Below are 24,304 nucleotides of genomic sequence, written 5' to 3' on the forward strand. Positions count from 1 at the left end.
GGCTTATTTACTTAACTATCCCAGGTGCATGCATGTGTGTGTGTGTGTGCATGTTTTAGTGTCAATCTGCTGATAGACAAATTTTTGTATGCAATTTCTGCTATAGGTTTTTGCAAGCAATTTACTCCAATATAATACATTTCTGTACATTACTTTCACTAACACACACTTTCCCTTAATATACATATTTTAAAATGTTTTTTTTAAACAATAAACAATATTTCAAAACACCACATCAATATTATTAAATATTAGAAACATAGGATTTCCCATTGGCAATCGTAATTAATAATTTCTCATGCACTCAGAAAGAAAGAAAAAAGTATCTGAGAGTCAAATTGCATGATGCATAATAATGTATGTGGGTTTACTTTGTTGTCCCAATACATTACAAATAACTCAATTTTTCTACAATTATGTGGTTGTCTTCCTCCTCTAGCTCTCAATAATTTTTAATCATATTTACAATCTTCCATATTTTGATTAACCAGATTATAAGTGTTTATAAATGCACTGGTCTATGTTTGTTCCTCCCCAGTCTCTTCCTTCCCTGTCTTGCTCTTGCCTGTGGTCTGTTTTAGTTTTCAACTTCTGGGTGAACAGCGGCCTGCTTTTGCCTCTCAGTATGCCACCATGTGTTATTGATAACCTTGATTGTTTTGCTGTGTTTGTGTGTGTCACGATGAATGCAACCAGGGATTGGAGGAAGAAAGCATAGAGACCAAGGTGGGAAAAGCTGCCACCTTCTTTGAGGATGCCCCAGTCCACAGTATTCTGATTTTCCTCCCCACACCCAAGCGCCCAATTTTTTCCCCATGTTTGCAGCCTGTGGATGAGGCTACATAAGTAGGCTGGGTGTTTTTGGCTCCGCACTGTTGTTGTTTAGTCGTGTCTGACTCTTTGTGACCCCATGGACCAGAGCACGCCAGGCTCTCCTGTCTTCCACTGCCTCCCGCAGTTTGGTCAAACTCATGTTGGCAGCTTCGAGAACACTGTCCAACCATCTCGTCCTCTCTCGTCCCCTTCTCCTTGTGCCCTCCATCTTTCCCAACATCAGGGTCTTTTCCAGGGAGTCTTCTCTTCTCATGAGGTATCCAAAGTATTGGAGCCTCAGCTTCACAATCTGTCTTTCCAGTGAGCACTCAGGGCTGATTTCCTTAAGAATGGAGAGGTTTGATCTTCTTGCAGTCCATGGGACTCTCAAGAGTCTCCTCCAACACCATAATTCAAAAGCATCAATTCTTCGGCGCTCAGCCTTCTTTATGGTCCAGCTCTCACTTCCATACATCACTACTGGGAAAACCATAGCTTTAACTATACGGACCTTTGTTGGCAAGGTGATGTCTCTGCTTTGCACTACAAGTGGGGAATTAAGAGCTCCAAGGCGCATAGAAAACAAGCTCGATTTGCTGCAAAGATCTCTTTGCCCTGTTCTATTTCAATGGAAACTCTCTTTCCCCCTCTTGTCTCCTCATTTCTCCGAACTACTGCCAATGATGAGCAGAGTAGGTTAGTTTCCTTTTGGTCCCTTGCATGCTAGCAATTGGATTTTTCCCATCAGCAAGAGTCAAGTGCTCCTCCTTCTGGTGATAAATAAATAGCACACACGAGAAGTCTTGTGAAGCAGAATTCACCACTCTGAAGCTCCTGCTCTGAAGATGAGGACAGCACCAGAGCACATGATGAGTTAAGAGCCTCAAGCTATGCTCCACTTGTTACTTGGCAGAATGCTACACATCACCTCAGGAGGTACAGGGGTCCTTCTAAAATCTCCAGAGAAGGGTACTCTCCCTAAGCAGTTTATTTCAAAGCATGCCCTGTATGTAGTTCAAGTTCACTCTCTCTGTGTATACACTGAGGCTGGATCTAGACACATCAAAGAAGCATTTCAGTTTAAAATGTAAATCTAAATAGGGAAAACAGGTAAGAGAAAAACAGGACTCCACATCGCCATCTGGTGGGGCACAATGTCATATCACACATATAACGCATATACAGTGGTATCTCAGTTTTCGAATGTAATCCGTTCCAGAAGACCGTTCGAGTTCTGAAATGTTTGAAAACCAAGGCACAAAGGGAGGACTGCAAATTTAATAGAGAAAACTGAGAAAAACTTAGCAGAAGCCGTTTGACTTCTGAGGCATGTGTGAAAATGGAAGCATTTACTTCTGGGTTTACGGTGTTCAAAACGGTGACAAAATGTTCTTCAATGGGGACGTTCAAAAACCAAGGTACCATTGTAAATAATTTTTTCTTTACCAGTCTAGGTGAGTCACCAGAGCACACCTGATGGCTGAACAATGCAGTTGCTGGCACCTCTGAGATCAGTGGTTCAGAGAATGTTTTAAACTGTTGTTTTTTAAAAAAATGTTTTTTCATTGATGTGTTTGCCATACTAGGATCCTTTGAGAGGAAGTGCATGATATAAATCGGATAAATAAATGTGTGTGTAATACATCTTTAATAAAGAAAAAAGATACACGTGGTTAGGTCCACAGTACAAAGCCACAATGCTAGGGTATGTTTCTCTAGAAAGAAATTAGGCAGGAATGGGAAGAGGGTAAAGCATAAAGAGCATGACTTGCCAGAGGTTCATTAAATTAAAAAAATTGTGTGGGCTGTGTGTGTAACAATGGAAATGCCAGAGACGGAAACAACTTAGGAGATGGAGAGGTTTTCAGTACTTAATAAAATAGGGGTACCATTAGTTTATACTGGATTCAGTAAACAAAGAAATCACAATATTTTTCTAATGTTATCTGTCAAGACACAAGACATGTTGCCAGGTATTCTGGGACAGGCTTCAGTTTGCAATTAAAAGTTTTCAAGTAAACGATTTAATAAATCTTCAAGGGCAAACATTAACAAAGTCCAGGTCTTTATTCACCTTGCTACCCACCTCTCTTCTCTCAGGGTGCGAAATCAGTCTTGAATTATGCAAAGTAATAGAAAACTATGACTTAAAAACATGGATTGATTTGCATACAAATTGTAGCCATTAGTGCAGGGCTGGCAATTTCTGAATGGACCCATTTGTTTTCTCTGTAAATGGGATATCCTTGCTCAGGAAGCGGAGCTACAACTTAGGTTCCGTTCCAGTTTAGGCTCATCAGCATTTCCCAACTCTCCAGTTCACAGCTTTCAGGACTCCAGCTGCTGGACAGGAGCCACCGTTCTGGTGGCAGCTCTTTACTTGGGTAGCCACATAATGAGACAAGCAAACTGCCAATCCCAGAAAGTCCCCCACATTCTCTTCCGCAACGGAACACTTATCCTGCATCCCAGGGGGCGCATTTTTATGAACTTTGTTAGCATGCACAGCACTCTGGAAAAGTCAAAGACTTCAGACCCACTTCCCAAACAAGGGCAGCCACTAAGATGACTGACTTCCTGGATGCCAGAATGGGGGCTGCCCTAGTTGTAGGAGGTATAGTTGGAAGGGGTGCCATACCCAAGCCAGAAGTATCTATGTGTCTTTCCTGTACAAATCATTACACAACAAACAAATGTCTCAGGCTGAAACCTTGTTTAACTTGGCAGATAAGCAGCATTACTAAGCTTCTCGAGTAATTAAAAATAAATAAAAAATAAGACAGAAGCCTTGCTTGTTGTCACTGCTGGATACTCCCCCTTGAATGGAGAGAATGAAAAGCAAACCAAATTTCCCAGTAACTTGCTCTTTTTGTCTCAGCTATTCTGCCTGATTTAGCGTAAATCATTTCCATGAGCAGAATTGTTATTGTCTTTGATCATAACACTATTCCATGGAAGGGATGGTCATGTTTTCCCTCCACATTTGCCAATGCTAACAAGAAAATGGCAATGATACATAGAATATGCAGATCCTTGAAGGATTAAGCGGCTTTGGTTAAGTGGCTATCTCTTGGCATAACCTCCAGCACATAGTTATTGTGGTGGGGGGGGGGGGGTAAAGGTAAAGGTACCCCTGCCTGTACGGGCCAGTCTTGACAGACTCTAGGGTTGTGCGCTCATCTCACTCAAGAGGCCGGGGGCCAGCGCTGTCCGAAGACACTTCCGGGTCACGTGGTCAGCGTGACAAAGCCACATCTGGCGAGCCAGCGCAGCACACGGAAACGCCGTTTACCTTCCCGCCAGTAAGCGGTCCCTATTTATCTACTTGCACCCGGGGGTGCTTTCGAACTGCTAGGTTGGCAGGCGCTGAGACCGAACAGCGGGAGCGCACCCCGCCGCGGGGATTCGAACCGCCGACCTTTCGATTGGCAAGCCCTAGGCACTGAGGCTTTAACCCACAGCGCCACCCGCGTCCCCTTTGTGGGGGGGGAGGGGGAGTTAACTTCATACACCAAGTTCCTTAGGGGAATTCCTTGGAGGGATGCAAATGTGAAATGGTGTTTGAAAACCTTTCATCAACTGGCCTCTGCTGTCTTTCAGAAGGGCAGTGGATGAAATCCAACAACTTGTCTGTAGCTTGGCTTGAGTGGTTTTGCTTGCCTACCTGGAGGGATACAGAATCAAGTGAAGACCCATTCACACACCACTCATGTGAAAGGGGCTTTACAAATATGAGTGGTTGGCCTGCATTGCTGTCCCTGCCCCACCTCCAATGCCCAGGTGTTGAATATGAACATCTACAAAAATGAGAAGTCTATATGAATAGACTTCCAAAAATCAGGAACCATGCATGATCACATAGAAGCCAACGTACATAGGCTCCCTCTTGCAGATGTCCACACACAGCTCTCACGGGTAGGCTAGCCACATGCCATTGGAGTGGGGCAAGTACTATGATGTTGCATTGCTAGTACGTACCATGGTCCTCCCTTCAAATGATTAACATTTGATGGGAGATTTGGACTGCAAAAATCTGGGGCAACTAGTAGCAGCGGCACAGTTCCCTTATGTTTTTGTTAGCGAGGCCTTCAATGAGAATGCAAGAGGGAAGCACAGTCTTCCTCTGGAACAAAAAGCTCCTTCTATAAATGCCAGTATCAACGCCATTAGGCATGCTGCGAACATAATGTGACACTTTGCTCTCAAAGACACAACTACTCTACTTTTTTCTCCGTGCTTGTGACAACTGTGCCGCATGAAATATCTATTACAAATAGAAGCTGTGGCTTTCTCAACACTGTGAACTTTCAAGGGGGGCAGCAAAGCCTCATAGCTTTGCTATAGTTTGGACCACCTGCTTGCTTCTAACAAGTGAGGCAGGGCAGAGAAGGGACTGTTGTTCCATGGCACAGCTATGGGGACAAGGCTCTGTAGTTGAGCAAGTGCTAGTACACAGTTCAGCATAAACCAGTTCAGCATAAACTCGACTTATCTTCCACAACACTGGACATCTGCATCAAAGAAACACTAAAAAGCTCTCCCAGTTGTGCTCATGAAGCTGACCTCATTAATATTCCTGTTTTCAATCAAGGAAGTGGAGAGCAAGGTATTATACATTTTGCTAGCTTTCAAGAGCACGGAAGAGAAAAGATATCAGAGATCAGTTGATCTATGAAGTCATATCATGACAGCTCACTCTGGAAACTTTCAACCCCTACACCAGCAGATCTACTCTTAACTAAATCTTGCCTGCCACTCATTTCACCAGGGAGATCCAATGTCATGGTGATAACATACAAATACAGTGCAGGGTGATGAGCCGAGGTGAGGCTGGGAAGAGCAAAATATGCATAGGAGACTGGAGGCAGAAGAAATAACAACCTGAAGTTCTTCCTCAGCTCTCACAATGGTTTGGGCAGCTTCTCAGGTCAGGCAATAGCAAAGTCTGAATCAATACAATTATGCTATGTCTGCACTATCTGCAAATAGCCAACTAAGAAACGCCTGCACATACGCAGCTAATATTGCCATAGCCTCTCCTTAACTGGTTCTCAAATGAATAGGAGTTCAATGCGCTAACACCACACTCAAAGTTATGTTATTATAAACAAAGTCCACACTTTCAGGCAACTCCCACAGCACAAAATACTTTTGTTGTGAATAAAGTTTTTGTTTCCTTTCATTTAAACCATCCCTTTAAATCCCCAAGAGCCTGGAACACCAGCATTATGAATAAACAATGACTTCTACTCTATTCAGTATTAACATACCACAACAACTGTTTGTGGTGGACCAGGCTTATACCTGTGCAACTCTAACATGAATAAGACCAGGATATGCTCAGTAAATACATCCTGCTCTAATTCTGAGGATTAGCAGCTGGCTCAGTCACATCGCTGCAGGTGACTGGCAGATGTGTTAACTTCCAGTTAAGTTGCTGTGATGCAGGCACATGCCCGCACAAGATCTCTAAGCCCAGAGCGGGCTTGCTGTACAAGCGGCAGAAGAGTGTAATGACAGATCTGATAGTTAGGGATTCACAGAGCTACTAATGGTGAAGATATTCCCCCATCTGAATGGATAGAGGATGTGGTTCATGTGACTGGAGCAACCAGCCGTAGATCGTGTTACTGGAAGCATCTTGGTGATGGTTGAATTGGGTTCCTTAGCTACCTTTCCTCTTTAAAGGAGGAGTAGCAAAATGCACTTTAAAAATTCTTCATGTAGTCACTTAACGGTATACTGGTAGTGTCTCTGTGTCTTCACCCTGTTCTAAATATTCTCCTGTGAATAGACTCCAAATGGACTGCAGCCTGCACAGATCTGGTAGGGTGCTGTTTTAAGATTCCCCATAGGAGCGAATGGGGAAGACAGAGCTTCATTTTGTATAGAGAAGATCAGAACCTAATCACAGATCAAAGGTGGACAGAGTGACTCGAAAACAGTTTGTAATTTTTAACAAAGCACAGATGCAAACCTACTCTGCACCATCTTGTAGAGCAAGGTTTCAAGGTAAAACCCGACTAAACAAGTTGGATTTCAAGAAGACATGAACAAACAAGGTTGGTGGAATCCACAATGGCATCACAGCCCAGGGGTGTGTGTGTGTCAGTAGAAAAGTGAGGGTGAGGAGAATAAGAGCTCATCCAAAACAACAAAAAAACCCACACCTGTAGTAGGTATGCTTGTGTTTAATTTGTGATAACGAGACCAGGCAATCTAAGCATACAAAGTATCATTTACAGGATTTGGCTGGGATGAGAGGTAACAGAATACAGACCTATTCACTCATAATTATCCAATTTTGATGAACATTTTAATGGGAGTTAGACAATGGAAATTAGACAATGGATAATGGTGACAAGCCATCTCATTAGCTATTTAAACAGATGCCAAGGCCATAAAAATCGCGGGAGCCAAAACTGCTGCATACCCAATTTAGACAAAATATAGAAAGCTCACAAGATTAGCATATCCAAGAGTTATTTTTTAAATCAGTATGAACTGACTGCTTTCAGTCCTTTTAAAAACTGGGTTTCTAACAGTCCTTCAGAATTAGGTATCTTTTCTCGTTTAAAAAGCAAACGCCAGGCTCTATGTGAATGCTCTATCTCTCTTGCCTGCTTAACTGTGTCCAATTCAAATTTTTTTTTAAACAATGCTTTCTTTTTAAAAAACAAACCTGGACGTAGTTGGATTGAAACTTCTCCTGGTGCCACTTGTACATTAGCAATACCCGCAGGAATTGTTACACCAGCGCTGGGACTTTCTATGAAATCTGCTTTGCAGCCTCTTTTCATTAAGTGTAGAACTATGTCACATCGTTCCTTCTGTTTTGTTCCAGCCATGAAATCCTGTTTGAGAAGAGGCAAATAGAGAGAGAGAGGAAAAAATTAGAGAGAAGAGACAAAGACATGTTTATATTCTGAAATATCATCAAGCATAGCCAGGTAACCAAAAAGTTAATGAAGAACAATGAGGCATGCCAGTATGCCCAAAGGAGCTATAGCAGGTCCAAACTAGACATGATGCCAAGTGACTCATGTGGGCTGCTGTGTGTAGGAGTGGTAGGCAATACTTCCTGGCACGGGCATTGCAGCAGCTCAGCAGAAAGGAGAGGGAGAGGAGGAGGGGTGAGGCGGTTGGCACAGCAACTGTGCACCAGAAGAACCAATCTGGTGCTCCTGCCAGGACATTTGCATCACTCTGAACCTCCTCCTCCTCCTCCTTTTAAGGTGTAGTGATGCCTGTTTCAGGAGGTCAGAGTAGCACCACTGCCCTACCCCACTGGCTACTCCCAGCTGTGGGAATCTCCATTTTACTGGCCAGATACAGACCTGGTGGACATCACTGCTCCCCCAAACCCTGGTGTGGACCAGGCTATTAGCACCTAAAGCAAAGCACCTATAAGCACTCATGTGGACTGTCCTTCCAGGGTTAATAGCTATTGCAGAGAAGGGACATTTCCACTGGGACTGTGGCAGCAAGGGAAGAGTGCCAACAAACGACAAAACGAACTACGGATACATTTTGCATTATGCCTAGTTGTGCCAAAAAAAGGGACACTTGTTTTTATAACAAAATATTTAAAACAGAAGTTAGGACTCATTGCTATAAAGGTTTCTGGAGGGTGCCTTGGCAGTTTTCATATAACAAAAAAGGAAAAGTGAGCTCATTATGACTTCTTTCTCTCTCTCTATTCTTCATGGGGGTTTTTCCATCTCAGAAATGTTTGCATGTACCAGCCCCTCTGACATCAATTACAATTGGCCTTTCATTTAGCCTGTGGCCCAAGACAATCTAGTAAGAACTGCATGCTCAATACAAGTGTTTTTTATTGAACAGAAAACACTTCTGACATCTGAAAGTGCATTTTGCTATAAAGCTACATAATTGAATTGCTTTTATTGCCAAAACCATTTCGGATTTATTTGCTGGAATACATTAAGGGAGCAAGACATAAAGGGGGAAATTCAAAAGGGAGGGAATGGATGGAGAGGCAGGACAAGGCAAGAGAAAGTCTTAAAGAGTATGTTCCCTACACAGGGAATCAATGTTAACCCTACACAGACCAAAAGAAGACTGGGATGAACCACATGCAAATGGAACAGATAAATAATTGGTTCCATTTCTCTTAGTAGTACCCTGAATGGTTACTACTAAAAACTGGAAACATTTTGTGGGAGTGACTAAAGATTGGCTTGGTGTAATCAAATCTGCCTTATTGCCATACTGGAAAAATTAATCCAATTAAGACTAGCTGAGAACAAATTTTAAAGTGACACATTAATGTGTATGTAGCAGAGATTTATGCTGTTTGTAAATAATGATAATAATATTCAGAGAGTCGTGGAAAAACATGTCAATATCTGGAATGCCTAGCAATCCCCCATAATGAAGTTTCCCCCAGGACTATGCCTTTTGTTAATATACGACAGAATGTGCTATGCTCACACCTTCTTTGTTTGCCCTCTTACTAAAGTTTGTCTTTCTTACACATAGAGAAAATATGTTTCTTAGAAATTTAAATTGCTAAGGTTTATGGGAAAGTATGTAGTTATAGAATGCAGGAGCACAAAACTCCCAAACTTGTGCAGATGTTGTAATGGACATGGTGACAGTGGGAATGAATGAACTGTCCCCATTCCCAGCCGCCATGATTTCAGTTGAATTTCTCCCCAGAGTCTAGAAATAGGCACAAGGTATCTCCACCTAACTGAGAACTATAGAAAAGCATTATCCACTTAACCTGTACATAGGCTAAATTGCTTGAACACCAAGCACATTCACAGTTCTTAGATTTATTTTTTAAAAAATATGTTATTATTGATGTGTTTGCTGTCCTGGGCTCCTTTGGAAAGATGGGATATAGATTGAATAAAATAATAATGATAATGAAGGAGCAGTGGAAGATGTTCGATAACCGTGGCCACAAAATTGTTATTCCAATGTCAGTAGGAATGTTGTTGCCACCCCCTCTCTACCAATATATGAAACAGCTACAGGTTTCTAAGGGCCTAAGAAGTGTATGCCCAAGACCCGCACACTCTGTCTAAAATACGGTCTGCTCAGGCACAAATCATCATTCTTTAAAGCATTTGGTAATGTCCAACTAATATTAAACAGGTTTTAAGAAGCAATTATCAACTTTGGTGATCTGCTGAATATGCATCCATGTCAGAGGTTGTCAATGGGACGCTGTCCAAATGTTGTGCTATCCAAATGTTGCAGACTACAGCTCTCATCAGTCTCAGACAAGCCAGCCAATGGCTGATGGGAACAGTAGTTCACAAGATTTGGAAGGCACCACACTGGCTGTGCTGATCCATATGGTCTCTATGAGGAGGAATGCTGGAGCTCTTAGAAAGTGCATGTTGAAGGCCGTAGAAAACAATGCAAGAGCGTCACTCTGCAACCAATCCTTTTCTTTTAAATATGAATGTATTTCAAAACCATTCTCCACAATAGAGACTCCAACATGTGTATGGCAAATCATATATGGCCCCCTAAATTTTCAATGCCTCCCTATTATTTTTCTTACAAACAAATAATTAAATCAACTGGAAAGTCTTTGTTTTTGCTTCTTAAAGGCCCTCTTTTCGTGCCCCCCCTCTCAGAGGTCAAACAAGCAGCTAGGAGGGAGGGGGGCTAAACCAATAAGAACCCCACATTCTTAATGCGTCTGTTTCCCCTTAGCAGCAAGCAAAGGATGGATGGAAGGACGAATGAAAACAAAGAGGTAAAGAAGAGAGGGAAAGGCAGTAGGACGAAGGTGTGCTCTGGCAACCCCAGAAATAGCTCCCATCTGACCTGGCCTACCACTGCTTTGTGCAGGTTAATAATAATAATAATAATAATAATAATAATAATAATAATAATTGTAATTATCATTAATATAGCCTTAATGAAGGTAAGTAAAAAACAGTAATGTGAGCACAGGAATAAACTGCTCTCCCCCCCTCTCTTATTTTGGTCCCCTCTTGCTTTCATGCGATGGGCCTGTTACTCATCAAAATACGAAGGTTCAGTTTTTTAACAGTTACTGTACTTCCCCAACAATTGTTGAATTTTCCCTTTTGACTAGGGAGTCCTTTCATGTGCACAGAAGCTGAAGACTTATTTCATTTGCATTGAAGCAGCTAAAGCAGACAAAGAAGTACCAGGATGACTAATACGGAGAAGAGAGCTTACCTCTTGAGTACACCATGCACACTCTGGGCCCACAGCAAGACAGTTGGTACACGTCACTGCATTTGAGATGGCACATCTGTTGTCTGCTGTAAAAGAGAGAGATATATATACAAGGCCATTCAGCAATTTGCAAACATGTGTGGGAGCAGAGCACAATGTCTAAAGTTAAAAAATGTGATTTGAAAGCATAAAACACGAGGTTCTGGGTACTTTGTGGAAAATCAAAGTGGGCTGCTACATCACTCCCTAGGAGTTCAGGATCCTGCTCTTCAGTAAGTCACAGCAAGCCCTTTTGAGCTAAAGAATCGGGGTCAGGGAGAAGTGCACATTTTGCAAGTCCCAGAAAACCCTGCTGCTGGCCCTATTGGCTACTACAACTACTAACTGATCCAGTATTAGTTTCATAGACTGGCTGAATGCAAAGGAGTGGTGGGAGGCACCAGCTAGGGAACCCCAAGGGGAGGTGGCTCAGAGCCTGGGGAGTTGTGGTGTTACAACAATGAGTGGTCAGAGGGAGCAGACTGGGAGGAGGAGGCATCAGAAGTTGAAGAGGTAAGAGAGTTTAGTGAGTGGTAACATGCTGAAGCAGAGATCAATCCAGAATCAGAGGCAGAATCAGAGGCTGGAGGCTGGGGTAGGCAAGAGGCAGAGATGAAGAAGCCAAGGGGGTCTCCCCTTCCTGCTGCAATCAGCTCCCCTCCCCCCCCCGGTCTCCCAGAACCAGAAGAGGTATGAAGAGGGCAGAGCAAAGAAAGGCAAGGCAGCAAAGTTTCAGACTGCTTGAGAAGGACCCGGGGAGGAGGAGACACAGGAAACTGTAGGAAGGCAGTCCTCATAACCGCCTCATTGGAGCAAGATCTACTGGCAAGAGCTGCTGTGATCACTAGGCCTGGCCTCCTGAGCTGTCTTGTTCCTTTGAATAAAGAGTTAATTTCACTGAAGCTGGGTGAGTGATTGCTGACCTGCCCCTGACATCTGCTCCTGACACTGACAATGTCATTCCTATTAATTCTAGCACATGCAGACAACTTGCAGTAGCGGCCGATGAGACACTACTGGCTTCCCAACACAGTGGGTCACTGGCACTTACTGAGACAGAGGAGTGAGAGGAGGAGGAGTTTGGATTTGATATCCCGCTTTATCACTACCCAAAGGAGTCTCAAAGCGGCTAACATTCTCCTTTCCCTTCCTCCCCCACAACAAATATTCTGTGAGGTGAGTGGGGCTGAGAGACTTCAAAGAAGCGTGACTGGCCCAAGGTCACCCAGCAGCTGCATGTGGAGGAGCGGAGATGCGAACCCGGTTCACCAGATTATGAGTCTACCGCTCTTAACCACTACACCACACTGGCTCTCTCACACTGAGAGGCGAAGCACTAGACGTGTGGCACAGCACGTGATGATGGAGCCAATGTGCACATGCCCTGTACCTCGCCCCTTTCCCTCCCCTTCTTGGTAAATGCCAGCAACTCTCTGTGCTGGGAAGCTGTGAGAGCAAGGGTGCCCCACTTGAGGCATCTTCACCATAGGAGCCAACTTCTAGGGGCCAAGGTCCCTTTGTCCCCCCAATAAAATATTTGAGGGGGCCACCCTCCAAAGTTGATGGACACTGCTATTCAAATGGGGTGGGTGAGTGTGCCATGTCATGTGATCAATAATGTCGGGTGGGGCTTACCTGTCCCCCCACATATTTTATTCAAATTGGCACCCCTGCACCTCGCTGAGTGCTACTATAGCCAAGCACTCAGTTCATTGTTTTTAGGTGGTTAATACAAGTCTACAACAGGAGCAGAAATTAAATCTTTGTTTCTGTGGCATCTGCCCGAAATGGATTTCTAGTGAGATAGGGAACAATCCCTCTCAGATTAATAATCTGCAGTAATTGGCTGCTGGCAACTGTGGACTACAGTGGTACCTCGGGTTAAGTACTTAATTCGTTCCGGAGGTCCGTTCTTAACCTGAAACTGTTCTTAACCTGAAGCACCACTTTAGCTAATGGGGCCTCCTGCTGCTGGGCGCCACCAGAGCACGATTTCTGTTCTCATCCTGAAGCAAAGTTCTTAACCTGAAGCACTATTTCTGGGTTAGCAGATACTGTAACCTGAAGCATATGTAACCTAAAGCGTATGTAACCCGAGGTACCACTGTACCATTATTTCAAATAACTCTATTCCTGATTGATTTCTTGTCACAGTTTTTTTTTTTTTTTTATGTGCAGCATGCCATTCACTATTTTCAACTGTTTGATAGAGTTTTGGAAGGGCGCCCTTGAAATGCAATCTGTTGCTCTTTGTTCTGTCAGTTCTCGAGAGCGTTCAGTATGGCAACAACAAAGCATTGCTGTCTCCACATCCATAAAGCTAGAGAGAGAGAACTGAAAGCTAGAAGATGAACTGCCATCTATTATGCCAGGTCTTGCACTGAAACAAGATCCTCAATAACTACAACTGTTTATCTTCACGGTATTTTTTTTTTAAAAAGGCATGTGTGTGTTTCTTTCCATGTGTAGTAACATTAGATGCAAGAGTAGGCTCAAAGTTTATTTTGCTTTAAGCAAAAAGGTAAACTGTAGTACATTTAAACTGATTAGGGAGGGTATGCGGGTCAAGCCAAAGAGAGAACATTATTCCAAAACACCGATTTGGTAACACCTACCGAGAAATAGAAATAGAAAAATGTTGGGAGGGAAACCATACACTGGTAGCTAAACTGTGTGAACAGCCAAGTCACATACATGGCACAGTTCTTGCTGGGTTTTCGCTTCACAGAGTATGACGGTATTTGTAGAAATCAGCAACATACAATACCACACACCTCCATACACACAGAAAGCTAGCATGGCAGGGAAAACAGCTCCCAATAGGTTTTCACCGTATCATCATGGAGACACAACTGTGGCTTCTCAAAAACCATGTGGATGTAGCATCCAAAGATATATTAACGAAACAGGCATAGGAACGTAAAGGAGCTGTCTCATACAAAGCCTCGCCATACACCCATCTGCCTGATCATTGTCCACAACAGATGTGGAGAACCATTGGCCCTCCAGATGTTGCTGAACTACAACTCCCATCAGCCCCAGCAAGCATGGCCAGGGGATAGAGATGGGGGGAACTGTAGTTCAGCAACATCTGGTGGGCCAAGGGTTCCCCACATCTGGTCTACAATGATCTTCAGGAGTCCTTCAACCTGAAGTAGCTACCTTCTGCTTGCAAAGCATGGCACCACCTCTATAAAGCCTTGGGCTCCCCTTTGTATGCATGCAAGACTTGATGTTACAGTAGACTACATAGAAAAATGGTGCTGGAGGAGACTCTTGAGAGTCCCATGGACTGCAAGAAGATCAAACCGATCCATTCTTAAGGAAATCAGCCCTGAGTGCTCACTGGAAGGACAGATTGTGAAGCTGAGGCTCCAATACTTTGGCCACCTCATGAGAAGAGAAGACTCCCTGGAAAAGACCCTGATGTTGGGGAAAGATTGAGGGCACAAGGAGAAGGGGACGACAGAGGACGAGATGTTTGGACAGTGTTCTCGAGGCTACCAGCATGAGTTTGACCAAGCTGTGGGAGGCGGAGGAGGACAGGGGTGCCTGGCATGCTCTGGTTCATGGGGTCATGAAGAGTCGGACACGACTAAATGACTAAACAACAACATAGAACAAAAGAACTCTAGAAATCTCTGCATGAAGCTGCCATCAGTGGTTTTCGCCCAACTCCATTATCCCACCAATAGAACAAGTTTTAGCAAATGACCATACACTAGAGTAGAAGCAATAACATGGGGGGGGGGGGATGACACCAATATAGTGGCTCAGTAAGTCAACCCCTGTAGGAAGTCCATTTGTCTTGCTTTTTCTTACTAACATTTTTTGATACACAAGGTTTAAAACAAATGAGCTGGTCTTATATAATTTCTTTAAAAATAGGGTTCAGAATCTGTTTGGTTCATAATTTGTTCCAATAACTTCTTATAGAAGTAACATTTACAGACATGCATTCATTCATGAAATATTTCTCATGTAGCTGCCAGTCTATTTTTTAAAAATAAATTAGAACCAAGGCATTACTAAATTAGTTATATCTTTTTTAAAGAAAAAGAAAAAGAAAAACAAACCCCTAACACTAAAGCTAGAAATATTTTTATGAGTTGGCTTAGTATAGGAAAGAGACTTTTCTTACCATTTTACCAACACAGCCCAGACAAAACTGAACCGTTATGATGCCAAAAGTCAAGAGGCAGGCTTCTACTGGCTTTAGTTAAATAACTGAAACATGCCAAAAAGGTATTTTAAAACAAGACAGGCCATATTTTGGCTCAAAAAAATTACACTGACATATATACATAACAAAACATGTGTAGTTAGTTATACCATACCCAGCTGTATATTATATTATGCATTCTAAGAGAATTACATTAAATAAGGCTTAATGACCCTGACATTGCAAGAAATTAAAGTATTTTAGAATAAAAGAGAGAATATTTCTGGGACAATACCAAACATAATGCATTTGGAACAGAATTAGGTTACAGGCCACAGAAAGCTCAAATCAAATATTTCATTTTAAGCCCTCATTTTACTGCCCCAACTCAAATAATCAGAACTCTTAAAATCCACCTGTCTCCAATGCTCAGTAAATAATTGAGTACAAATTTACCAGAAGATACCAAATCTTAGTGTGAGCCCATGGGAAGAGAAAGGAGTCAAGTTTGCATTAATCTGACTATTGGTACTTTTCTCATTTCAAATTTAAGGCTTACTGAGATGTGGGAAACGGCAAGCAAGGTTTTCTGTGAGTCCCTGGCAAGTCTTGCAAGAGCCCCAAGGCATTTATGTGCTCATGTGCAAACAGAGCAGAGCCAGGAAACAACTGCATTTCCCATAGTTTCCAGTGTTTCTGAATACTGAGATATACACATGCAAGGCCCAAGGCCCTACCATAAAAAGGTAAAGGTAAAGGGACCCCTGACCATTAGGTCCACTACCATACTAGTTCCCAAAAGCTCTGCCTACAGCCTCCCCCAGGAAGTTGGAGGGAGAGGAATCCCTGTGGGTCTGAAACTGACCCATCTAAAACAAATGTAAGGAGCAGGATTCAAAAATCCAGTGCCCAAACTATCCCATTTTTACGTTCACTCACCACTAGTAATTTGTTCACACTTATGACTGCATGGTTTAAAAGTGAACTGTAATAGAGCTTCAACTGAACCTGTATGCTTTTGTTTCCTTGGTTACTTCGAACAAAAATTGAACATTAACTTATGTGTTAATTATTTGCCTAACTCAGATTCCAAAACAAAGATAGTTCTCTCAGAATCAGAAATTTAAGTTTCTGTTTCAGTTTGATGAACTAACTTGTTTTAAAAATCCACATTTCTACTTGTAAAGGGGGAAAGTTGCTTACATTTATGGATGCACATAAGCAACTGAAGCACCATTCTATAAATCATCTATTAGCTTTTGCGGCCATAACGATACAAGTTAATGTTTCATCATACAGGTTAATGCACATGATAATCTCTGGAAATGTTACCAAGACAGCAGTGAAGCTAGAACACAGCCATAGGGCTAATAGTAATTTGTAGCCCAATTCTCCTTGAATTTTGCTAATTCTTAAAGCCATCCAAGTTGGTGACTATGTATTATGACTACAGATTTGCATTTACCTACCAGATATAGTATTGTGTTTCATACAGAATCCCAAAAAGAAATCTAACGTTACAGATTTAAATATATCCAACTCATACCTGTAACGAGGAAACCTTTTTTTTAACCTTATGAACAGAATTGTGGCCAAATGCTTCCTTGTTTCTGGTTCCAAATTTGGCAGGTTCACTAGGTTTATATTCAAATGGAGCCCTCAAAGTGACTCACAACTGCATTTTATAAAATTCACGGTTGCGTTAAAAAAACAAACAGGACAGCCAGCCATCTGGAGTAGAAATTCCTTCCCAGTGTTGATTTCAATCACTGTAGGTCTGTTTTCCAAGAGCGTGGTATGAGTATGTGTTGCTAGAGTTGAGCCCCTTGAAGTCATATGCATGCCTCATTTCCTAAATTTAAAATCGACACCTGCATGAACTCATCTGGGATACAGCACCACGATCATAAGCAAGCCTTTGCCTTTGTCTCCCTTTGCCTGTTTGCTATCCAATAAATTTTAGTTATTTTGGTGTCTGTGCTAGTCTATTTCACTGTGCTCACAGGCTCACTTAGGATTTTACACTGCTTCATTGTTTGGACTCACCTGGATAGACATTCCTAACATTCCAATTCTTCTTCTGGAAACATTTTAGCAAAAACAGTTCAAATCAGATAACATCCCTCTAAGAAAAATATTAGGACTTCTCATCAAGGACTGCATGTCCAACAACATGTTTGCCTTTGTGTGGCCTCTGTCATTGGCCAGCTGGCAAAGGACCACTAGGAGGCTGCACCATTTTCTTCCCAGGGCCAATGAACTGGGTTTAAACCTTGGAAAAACTCAGGCCTTTGAGAGAGGTCAGTTACTTGTTCTGGATGGGATTGCACTCCCTCTGAAGAAATGGGTACCTACTGACTCACTTGAAGTCACACATGGCCTTGGTGGCAAAGAGTGCTTTTTATCAGCTTAGGTTGGTGAGGCAGCTACAGATGTTCCTGGACTGAGATGAGTTGACCACTGTGGTCTTGGCATCAGCATCCTCAAGACTGGATTACTGCCACATGCCCTATGTGGGACTTCCCTTGAACTTAACCCAGCTGGCGCAGGATGCAGCAGCCAGGTGGCTGATGGGAGCATCCTGACGACACCATACCATAGCTGTCAACGTTTCCCCTTTTTAAGGGAAATTCCCTTCTTCCGAATAGGATTCCTTGCAAGAAAAGGGAAAAGTTGACAGCTATGCACCATACAATACCTCTGCTGAGAATGCAGCACTCACTACCAATATGCTCCTGGGCCTAGTTCATAGATTTGCTTTACCACTTGAAACCAGGTCTTTTTTTTCGGCCAGAACTCAGTTATGGCACCTCTAAAGTGGGTGCCATTGCCATTCTAAGAGAATAAGGGAGGTGCTCACTGTGAGTTCCAGCACCTCTTTTTCTAGAAAAACAGCACTGCTTAAAACCCTAAACAGATTACTTGAGGGACCATCTTGCTTTATATATCCCTGCCTGACAGTTGTTATCCTGGGACGGGGTGCTGCTTAGATTACTGCATGGATGTTTGTACTAGAAGCTGCGCTTTTAGTGTTGCCTCTGCAGCCCTCTGGAATCAATTATCAGCTGAAATTAGTCAGCTAATGTCATGATATTTAGGTGGCTATTGGAGATGTTCCTGTTTAAGAAGGCTTCCCCCTAATTGTGCACTGTCAAGTTGTGGAATATTAACCCTAATTGTAGAAAGGGTTTTATTGCTTTTAGAAATGGTTTTACAATTTGTATTTTACCAAAGTGTATCTTGACTGCCAGGCGTGCCAACATGAATAAAATGGGGGGGGAGGGGCAGGTGACTGCCCGCCTACATAACTGATCACATGATGTGGCACACACACACACACACACCCCATATGGCTAGCAATGCCCGTTAACTTTTTTTTTTGGGGGGGAGGCTGGGCCCTCTCAAATATTTTATTGAGGGGGCTGAAGGGAACTCAGCTACTAGGACTTGCCTCCTGTGTTTACTGTTTTGACAGCACCTAGGTGTGAAGGCGTTTATAAATATGTAAAGTAAATAAATAACTCTATGATGGCAAGGAGAGACTAAATTGGCCGCATCCATCATGGAACATCGGCAAGGAGCTTCTTTCTCCCCTCCCTGCAACACCCCCCCCCCCAACACGCTAATGTTACTGCCAGTTACACATGGGACCGCAAAACTGAAGAGAGGCGCCCCCTGGCCTTTGCCACCAGTCAGGTGCGGCTACTGGGAGACTATATCCCTGATCCCCACAAATAACACTGCAGTAAAGAGGAGACATCCTGTCAACCTAGCAGTTCGAAAACACGTCAAAGTGCAAGTAGATAAATAGGTACCACTCCAGCGGGAAGGTAAACAGCGTTTCCGTGCGCTGCTCTGGTTCTCCAGAAGCGGCTTAGTCATGCTGGCCACATGACCCGGAAGCTGTACGCCGGCTCCCTCGGCCAATAAAGCGAGTTGAGAGCCGCAACCCCAGAGGCGGCCACAACTGGACCTAATGGTCAGGGGTGCCTTTACCTTTTTAAAGAGGAGAGAAAGTGTGGCACAAACTACTGGCCAGAGAAGGAGAACTTGCCCCAGTGCTTGCTTTCCTCAGCCTCAGGCAGCAGAACCAAGGGTCAAAGATGCTGGAAGCTGTATTAAGCCAACATCTGGTAGGCACTACACTGATTACTTCTGCTCTTAAGACATACCAAAAAAAGCTACTAGGAATAGAATCGCTGAAGCTGTCAAACGGTGTCCAGTGCAGCTCAACATTAGATAATTATTAAGTCATATGCCAGAAATAGCTAATTGTTGGACTTCAGCTTGATCATTGTTACATGTAAACTCCTATCTCTTAACAGTTACTAGAATCACAGCACTGATTAAAACACTGTGGGCATAATTGCGTTTTCTATTAAACATTTCATTTGATAACTTCCTCATTACTATTTTTCTTTAAAGAATAAAGCCAAATTATTGTGTTGAAGTGGTTTTGGCAAGTTTTATTGTCCAATGTTCTCATTCCAGCATCAGGTACTTGTTTCTGTTGGCTGAGCTACGCTACAATTACCCTTTAGTTAAAGTCACAGAACAAGAGATCCTTTGTCACTGGGAAGTAAAACTTGTCTTTTTTTAAAAAAAATCAGCATTCTGAAGATACTTTGGGACTTGGAACTTTTAATACTGCTTTTTTAATGTTGTATTTGCTCTTATTAAACCTCACATTCTGCCTTCACTTAAAATAAATGGACAAGAAAAACTGAAATTATTAGTTAAAAATATTTACATTTTGCCTATTTTCTTTCACAGCATTTCATTAACATTATGGACACTGGCACAGAAATAACAATTAATGAGCTTGAAGGACCATCATTTTCTATTTACTGTGACAAATGGCCTACTATCATCATACTGTGAAAAGAAGTAGGCTCTGGAGGCAGATCATTGTGTTTCCTTTATCTATATACTGGAGAACAATATACAGGCCAGTTATCTTGAGAGCTGAGGGTATAACAACATATGCTGCAACAGAGAGGAAACAAAGGTAGACTCCCTGCCGGACTTCCTGAAACACAAAACTTTCTTTAATTTAAAAATGTTGCTCGTTCAGGTGATCAAGTTACAGGTAGATGCTGCCATGCTGGAGGCTTGATTCATTGCAACTGTGGAACAAACATTATGCAACACTCGTAAAAGTGCCTGCTCCATATATTGAAGCAGTCAAATGGGCAAATATGTGGTAGGGCAATCTTAGAAGTAAACGGGTCCTAAGCTGTAGAGTGCTTTATATACTTAATAGTATTGCATTGATTTTGGCCTGCCAGCAAATGAACAGCCAGTGCAAGTCTCTGAGCATTGTTGTAATATGCTAATAGGGTCTTCTTCCTGCCTGCAATCATGCTGCAGCACTCTGCACTAACTGTAGTTTCCATCCCAAGCACAAGGTGAGCCCGACATACAGTGGCATTGCAGTAATCCAGCCATTAAGTTAGCCGTGCCTGAACTACTGCAGTCAAGCTACCCCAATCTTGGAACAATCTTAACGGTCACACCAGCCGAAGCTGATAAAAGGTGCTCCAAGTCACTGAAGCCACTGGACATCTAGGGACAAAGCAAGATTCAGAAGCTTTCCCAGACTCTAAATCTCTTCCTTCAGAGGGAGTACAAACCTGCCCAGGGCAGGCCATTGGTCAGTTCCTCAGATACAGGAAGTACACTGCCTCTGTCTCTCCAGGATTCAAGCTCAGTATATTTTCCCTCATCCAGTTCACTAGTGACCCCAAGCACCAGTCTAGGGCCTCTACATCTTCTCCTGATTTAGATGTTATGTAGAAACAGAGCTGAGTGTAATCATCATACTCATGGCACCTTGCCTCCAAACTCCTAATGACCACTTCTAATGGCTTCAAAAGGATATTGAATACTGCTGGGGATAAAATAGTGTCCTGTGGTATGTACCCCACAGCATAAATGCCAGGGAGCCAAAAAGCATTCTTCCAATGCTGCTGTCTGGACTTGGTTATGTAAAGTAAGGTTTGGAAACATCATAATACAAGGCCTCCAATTCTCATCTCAGGGCACCCATCCATAGGACACCATTTTCAATTGTATCAAAAGCTACAGAAAGATCAAGAAGCAAGAGCAAGGTTTGACTCTCTTTGCCTCACTCTCGGTAAAGGTAATTCACCAGGGTGACCAAGAATGGGTTGGTCCTATAGGCAGTCCTGAACCAAGATTGGAATGGGTTGAGATAATCTGTGACATCCAAGACACTTTACAGCTACTCTGCCACAACCCTCTCTACACAACTTTCCCTAAGATGGGGTATTTGCAACTGGTCAGTTGTCCAAACCATTAGGTCTAGGACCAGTTTCTTTTGGAGTAGCTATACTACTGCCTCTTTCAAGATGTCAGGGGACCCCCCCCCCCAACCAGTCTACTCCTCCTCTTCCAGGTATAATAAGCCAAGAGAGATGAGTGAAGAGGACCCACAGTTGAACTTAAGACCATAAGCACCTTGTCCACATCATCAGGCTGAATCAACCGAAACTGATCCCACAACATGTGACACTTCAATTGGAACAGCTACAGCAGCTGTGTCAAGGCCACTCTGGAGCTGAGCAACTTCATCCTCAAAAAAATAATAATAATCAACCAGTGGGTCACAGAATCATAGAACTGTAGAGTTGGAAGAGTCATCTAGTTCTTCAAGATCCCAGAGATTCTTCCCCTACAATGAGATTCAGCAACCTCTGGACCACCCAAAAAACTCCACTTGACCACTAAAGGATTCAGTGCAGGCTGCTAAATGAGCTCTCTCCAACACCCACACTGCCACATGGTAGGCATGATGTGTACTAACTTGTGTTTGTTCAACTTTGGAGTAAGATTTGTGCCACTTGCAGTCTTTGTACAGTCTGCCCAACGCTCTCCAGAATACCTATGAGCCTCTGAGCTCTGCAAGAGCAGTCATGTCAGCCACCTATCATATCTCACCTTTCCATAGCATGACCAGGACTTTGACAGGATCATCAGGTTTTTTTCTGCTGGAAAATCCCCCAGAGCATTCAGGAATCCATCAGTTTATGCCCGTGGGCATAACCAGTGCTCTACCCTTACAGAGGATAATTGGTGCCACCAAACCAGAACATGATAAGTGAGTGAATTGTTCGTGCACACGCACACCACAATCACCTTTGCTACCACACCACAATCACCTTTGCTACATCCCTCAAGGAAAAGCCTAGTTCCAGGGTATGGTCTGATCACTGAGTTGGACTGATGACCATTGGAGACAGCTCCATAGTTGTCATGGAGACCATGAAGTCCTTAAGTGTGCTTAATTTATGCTATTATTTAAAACAGCACACATGATGTGACAATACAGTAGTAGTAACTTTAAAACATATTACATCAGCATTCAATCTCCATTTTACTATTTAAACACCTGACTTCCGTTATACAGCTCTGGAATATAGGTATTCTTTCAGCTATGACTTAAGAGGCAAGGGAGCTTGCCTGAACTGTATTAGGAACTGACTACCATCAGTTATCACCTCTAGTAATAAAAACGGTGAAGGTTTAATTTTGTGAAATAAACTACTTTGTTTATTGAAGACCTTGTGTATTGCCATCTGTATATTAACTTATCTCATCTGGAAGCTGATGATAATCCACATCTTGTTCTCCATCATGACATTTGGGATAATACTTAACTGAAAAAATAGCTCCTGCATAGGGTCTTATGTAAGATTTCTAAACTATTATACCCAAGGAGTTGTATTATTGGGATTGGAGGATACAGCTCCCAGAAGTTAAGCTTGTCTGGGGCATCATGCTTCAAGTGTCATTAGGATCAGATAGCATCAGACAGATCAGAAGACCCAAATATTTGATGGTATCTTTGAACTAATCCAGGGAATTTACATCTAAAGTCTCTTACCCATAATATGTAATCTCAAGCTTAAACTGACCCAACAGAGTTCTCTCTCTCTTTCTCTCCACCAGCCCTGCCCAAGACTTGGGAAGTGCAAGTTAGAGCACATAGGCCAAGAATTAAATCAGTGTTTAAACCCCCCATTGTTCTCGGTACATTTTGCAACAGAATTTTCATTAGTGCAAGAAGTTTCTGAGCTCTGGGCGCAGTACTGTGCCTAAGATTTCAGATTAAAACTACAGAGTGGAAGGAAAGGAGGACCTTTTTCTGCCTCCCCACTCCCAGCTACTCACTGAAGACTAGAGAAGAGACCCTCTTAAGAATATTAGGGGGGGGGGGTGGGCAGGATAAGGACTAGACCATGTGAAAAATTAACATAATATTTTAGCTGCAGTTCATTCATTTTCAGCTTTATATTCTTGTTATAAAAAAGCTTGCCTTGACATTCAGTTGTTGGACCCATAACCTAGGTTTAAGGTGTCATTTAGCTCCTAGCTTTCCCATCTAAGTTTCTAACACTGAACTAAATGTATCTTCATCTTAAATATAAGTCTCTAAATATAAGGTTAAACTATAATGGATCCCTTCTTGATTACTCATGCAAACCAGAAGCAAAGATTTAAGCAGGATAACTACATTTTACTAAGCAGTAAGACAATGTAAACAACAACTCATCACATTTGCAAGAACTCCCCTGACTGCAGGAGCTTCTCTGTTTCAAGAGTGACTCTTTGCCAGATCCACACATGCATTCCTTTACCAGCGCAAATCAGGATTCTCCACCAACATGATAAATAAAGCCTATGCATATCCCAGACTTGTGGTGGTGGGGTGTATGAGATCTCTAGAATGGGTGTTTGGGTTACCTGTAGTTCTTTATTTCCACAAGCTTTCTAATGTGCAGAATGAATTTCAATTCTTCTCTTATCTTCTCGCTCAAAGAAATAGACCTAGCTAAAAGACAATGACTTGTCCAATACAACCTAGTGATTGTCACGGCTGCCCAACTTGAGTCCCCTTATGTCCAGATACCCCGTACTGTATCGTATTAATGCATTATGAAACAACGAGCAAAATTTAGGAAAGCGATGCAGGATTATCTTGGCCCTAGCAAGCAGAGCTACTAACAAATGTAACTTGGGTCATGCAGGTGTCCAGCACAATTTACAGAGTTTCCCAGCCTTGCTCTTGAAAGCCAC

The 24,304-nt window shown here is 42.7% G+C and overlaps 1 protein-coding gene and 1 long non-coding RNA gene across 2 annotated transcripts in view; one reads left to right on the forward strand and one right to left on the reverse strand.

Annotated features, from left to right (window-relative positions):
* The window catches only part of ITGB8 (integrin subunit beta 8), a 46,166-nt gene that overhangs the window by 19,202 nt on the left and 2,660 nt on the right, over nt 1-24,304 (reverse strand). The window contains exons 2-3 of the mRNA XM_083405392.1: nt 11,005-11,090; nt 7,496-7,667 (exon numbers count right to left, since the gene is read on the reverse strand). Of these exons, the coding sequence (XP_083261518.1) occupies nt 7,496-7,667; nt 11,005-11,090 (258 nt within the window). The remainder of the gene's footprint in view (nt 1-7,495; nt 7,668-11,004; nt 11,091-24,304) is intronic.
* On the forward strand, nt 458-11,033 carry LOC310660645. The gene is made up of 4 exons (XR_014503566.1): nt 458-3,928; nt 4,312-6,215; nt 7,658-7,763; nt 10,898-11,033. It is a non-coding gene; the product is annotated as an uncharacterized lncRNA (long non-coding RNA).

Source organism: Podarcis tiliguerta (assembly GCF_965153285.1).
Source record: "Podarcis tiliguerta genome assembly, chromosome: 12".
Taxonomy (NCBI): Eukaryota; Metazoa; Chordata; class Lepidosauria; order Squamata; family Lacertidae; genus Podarcis; species Podarcis tiliguerta.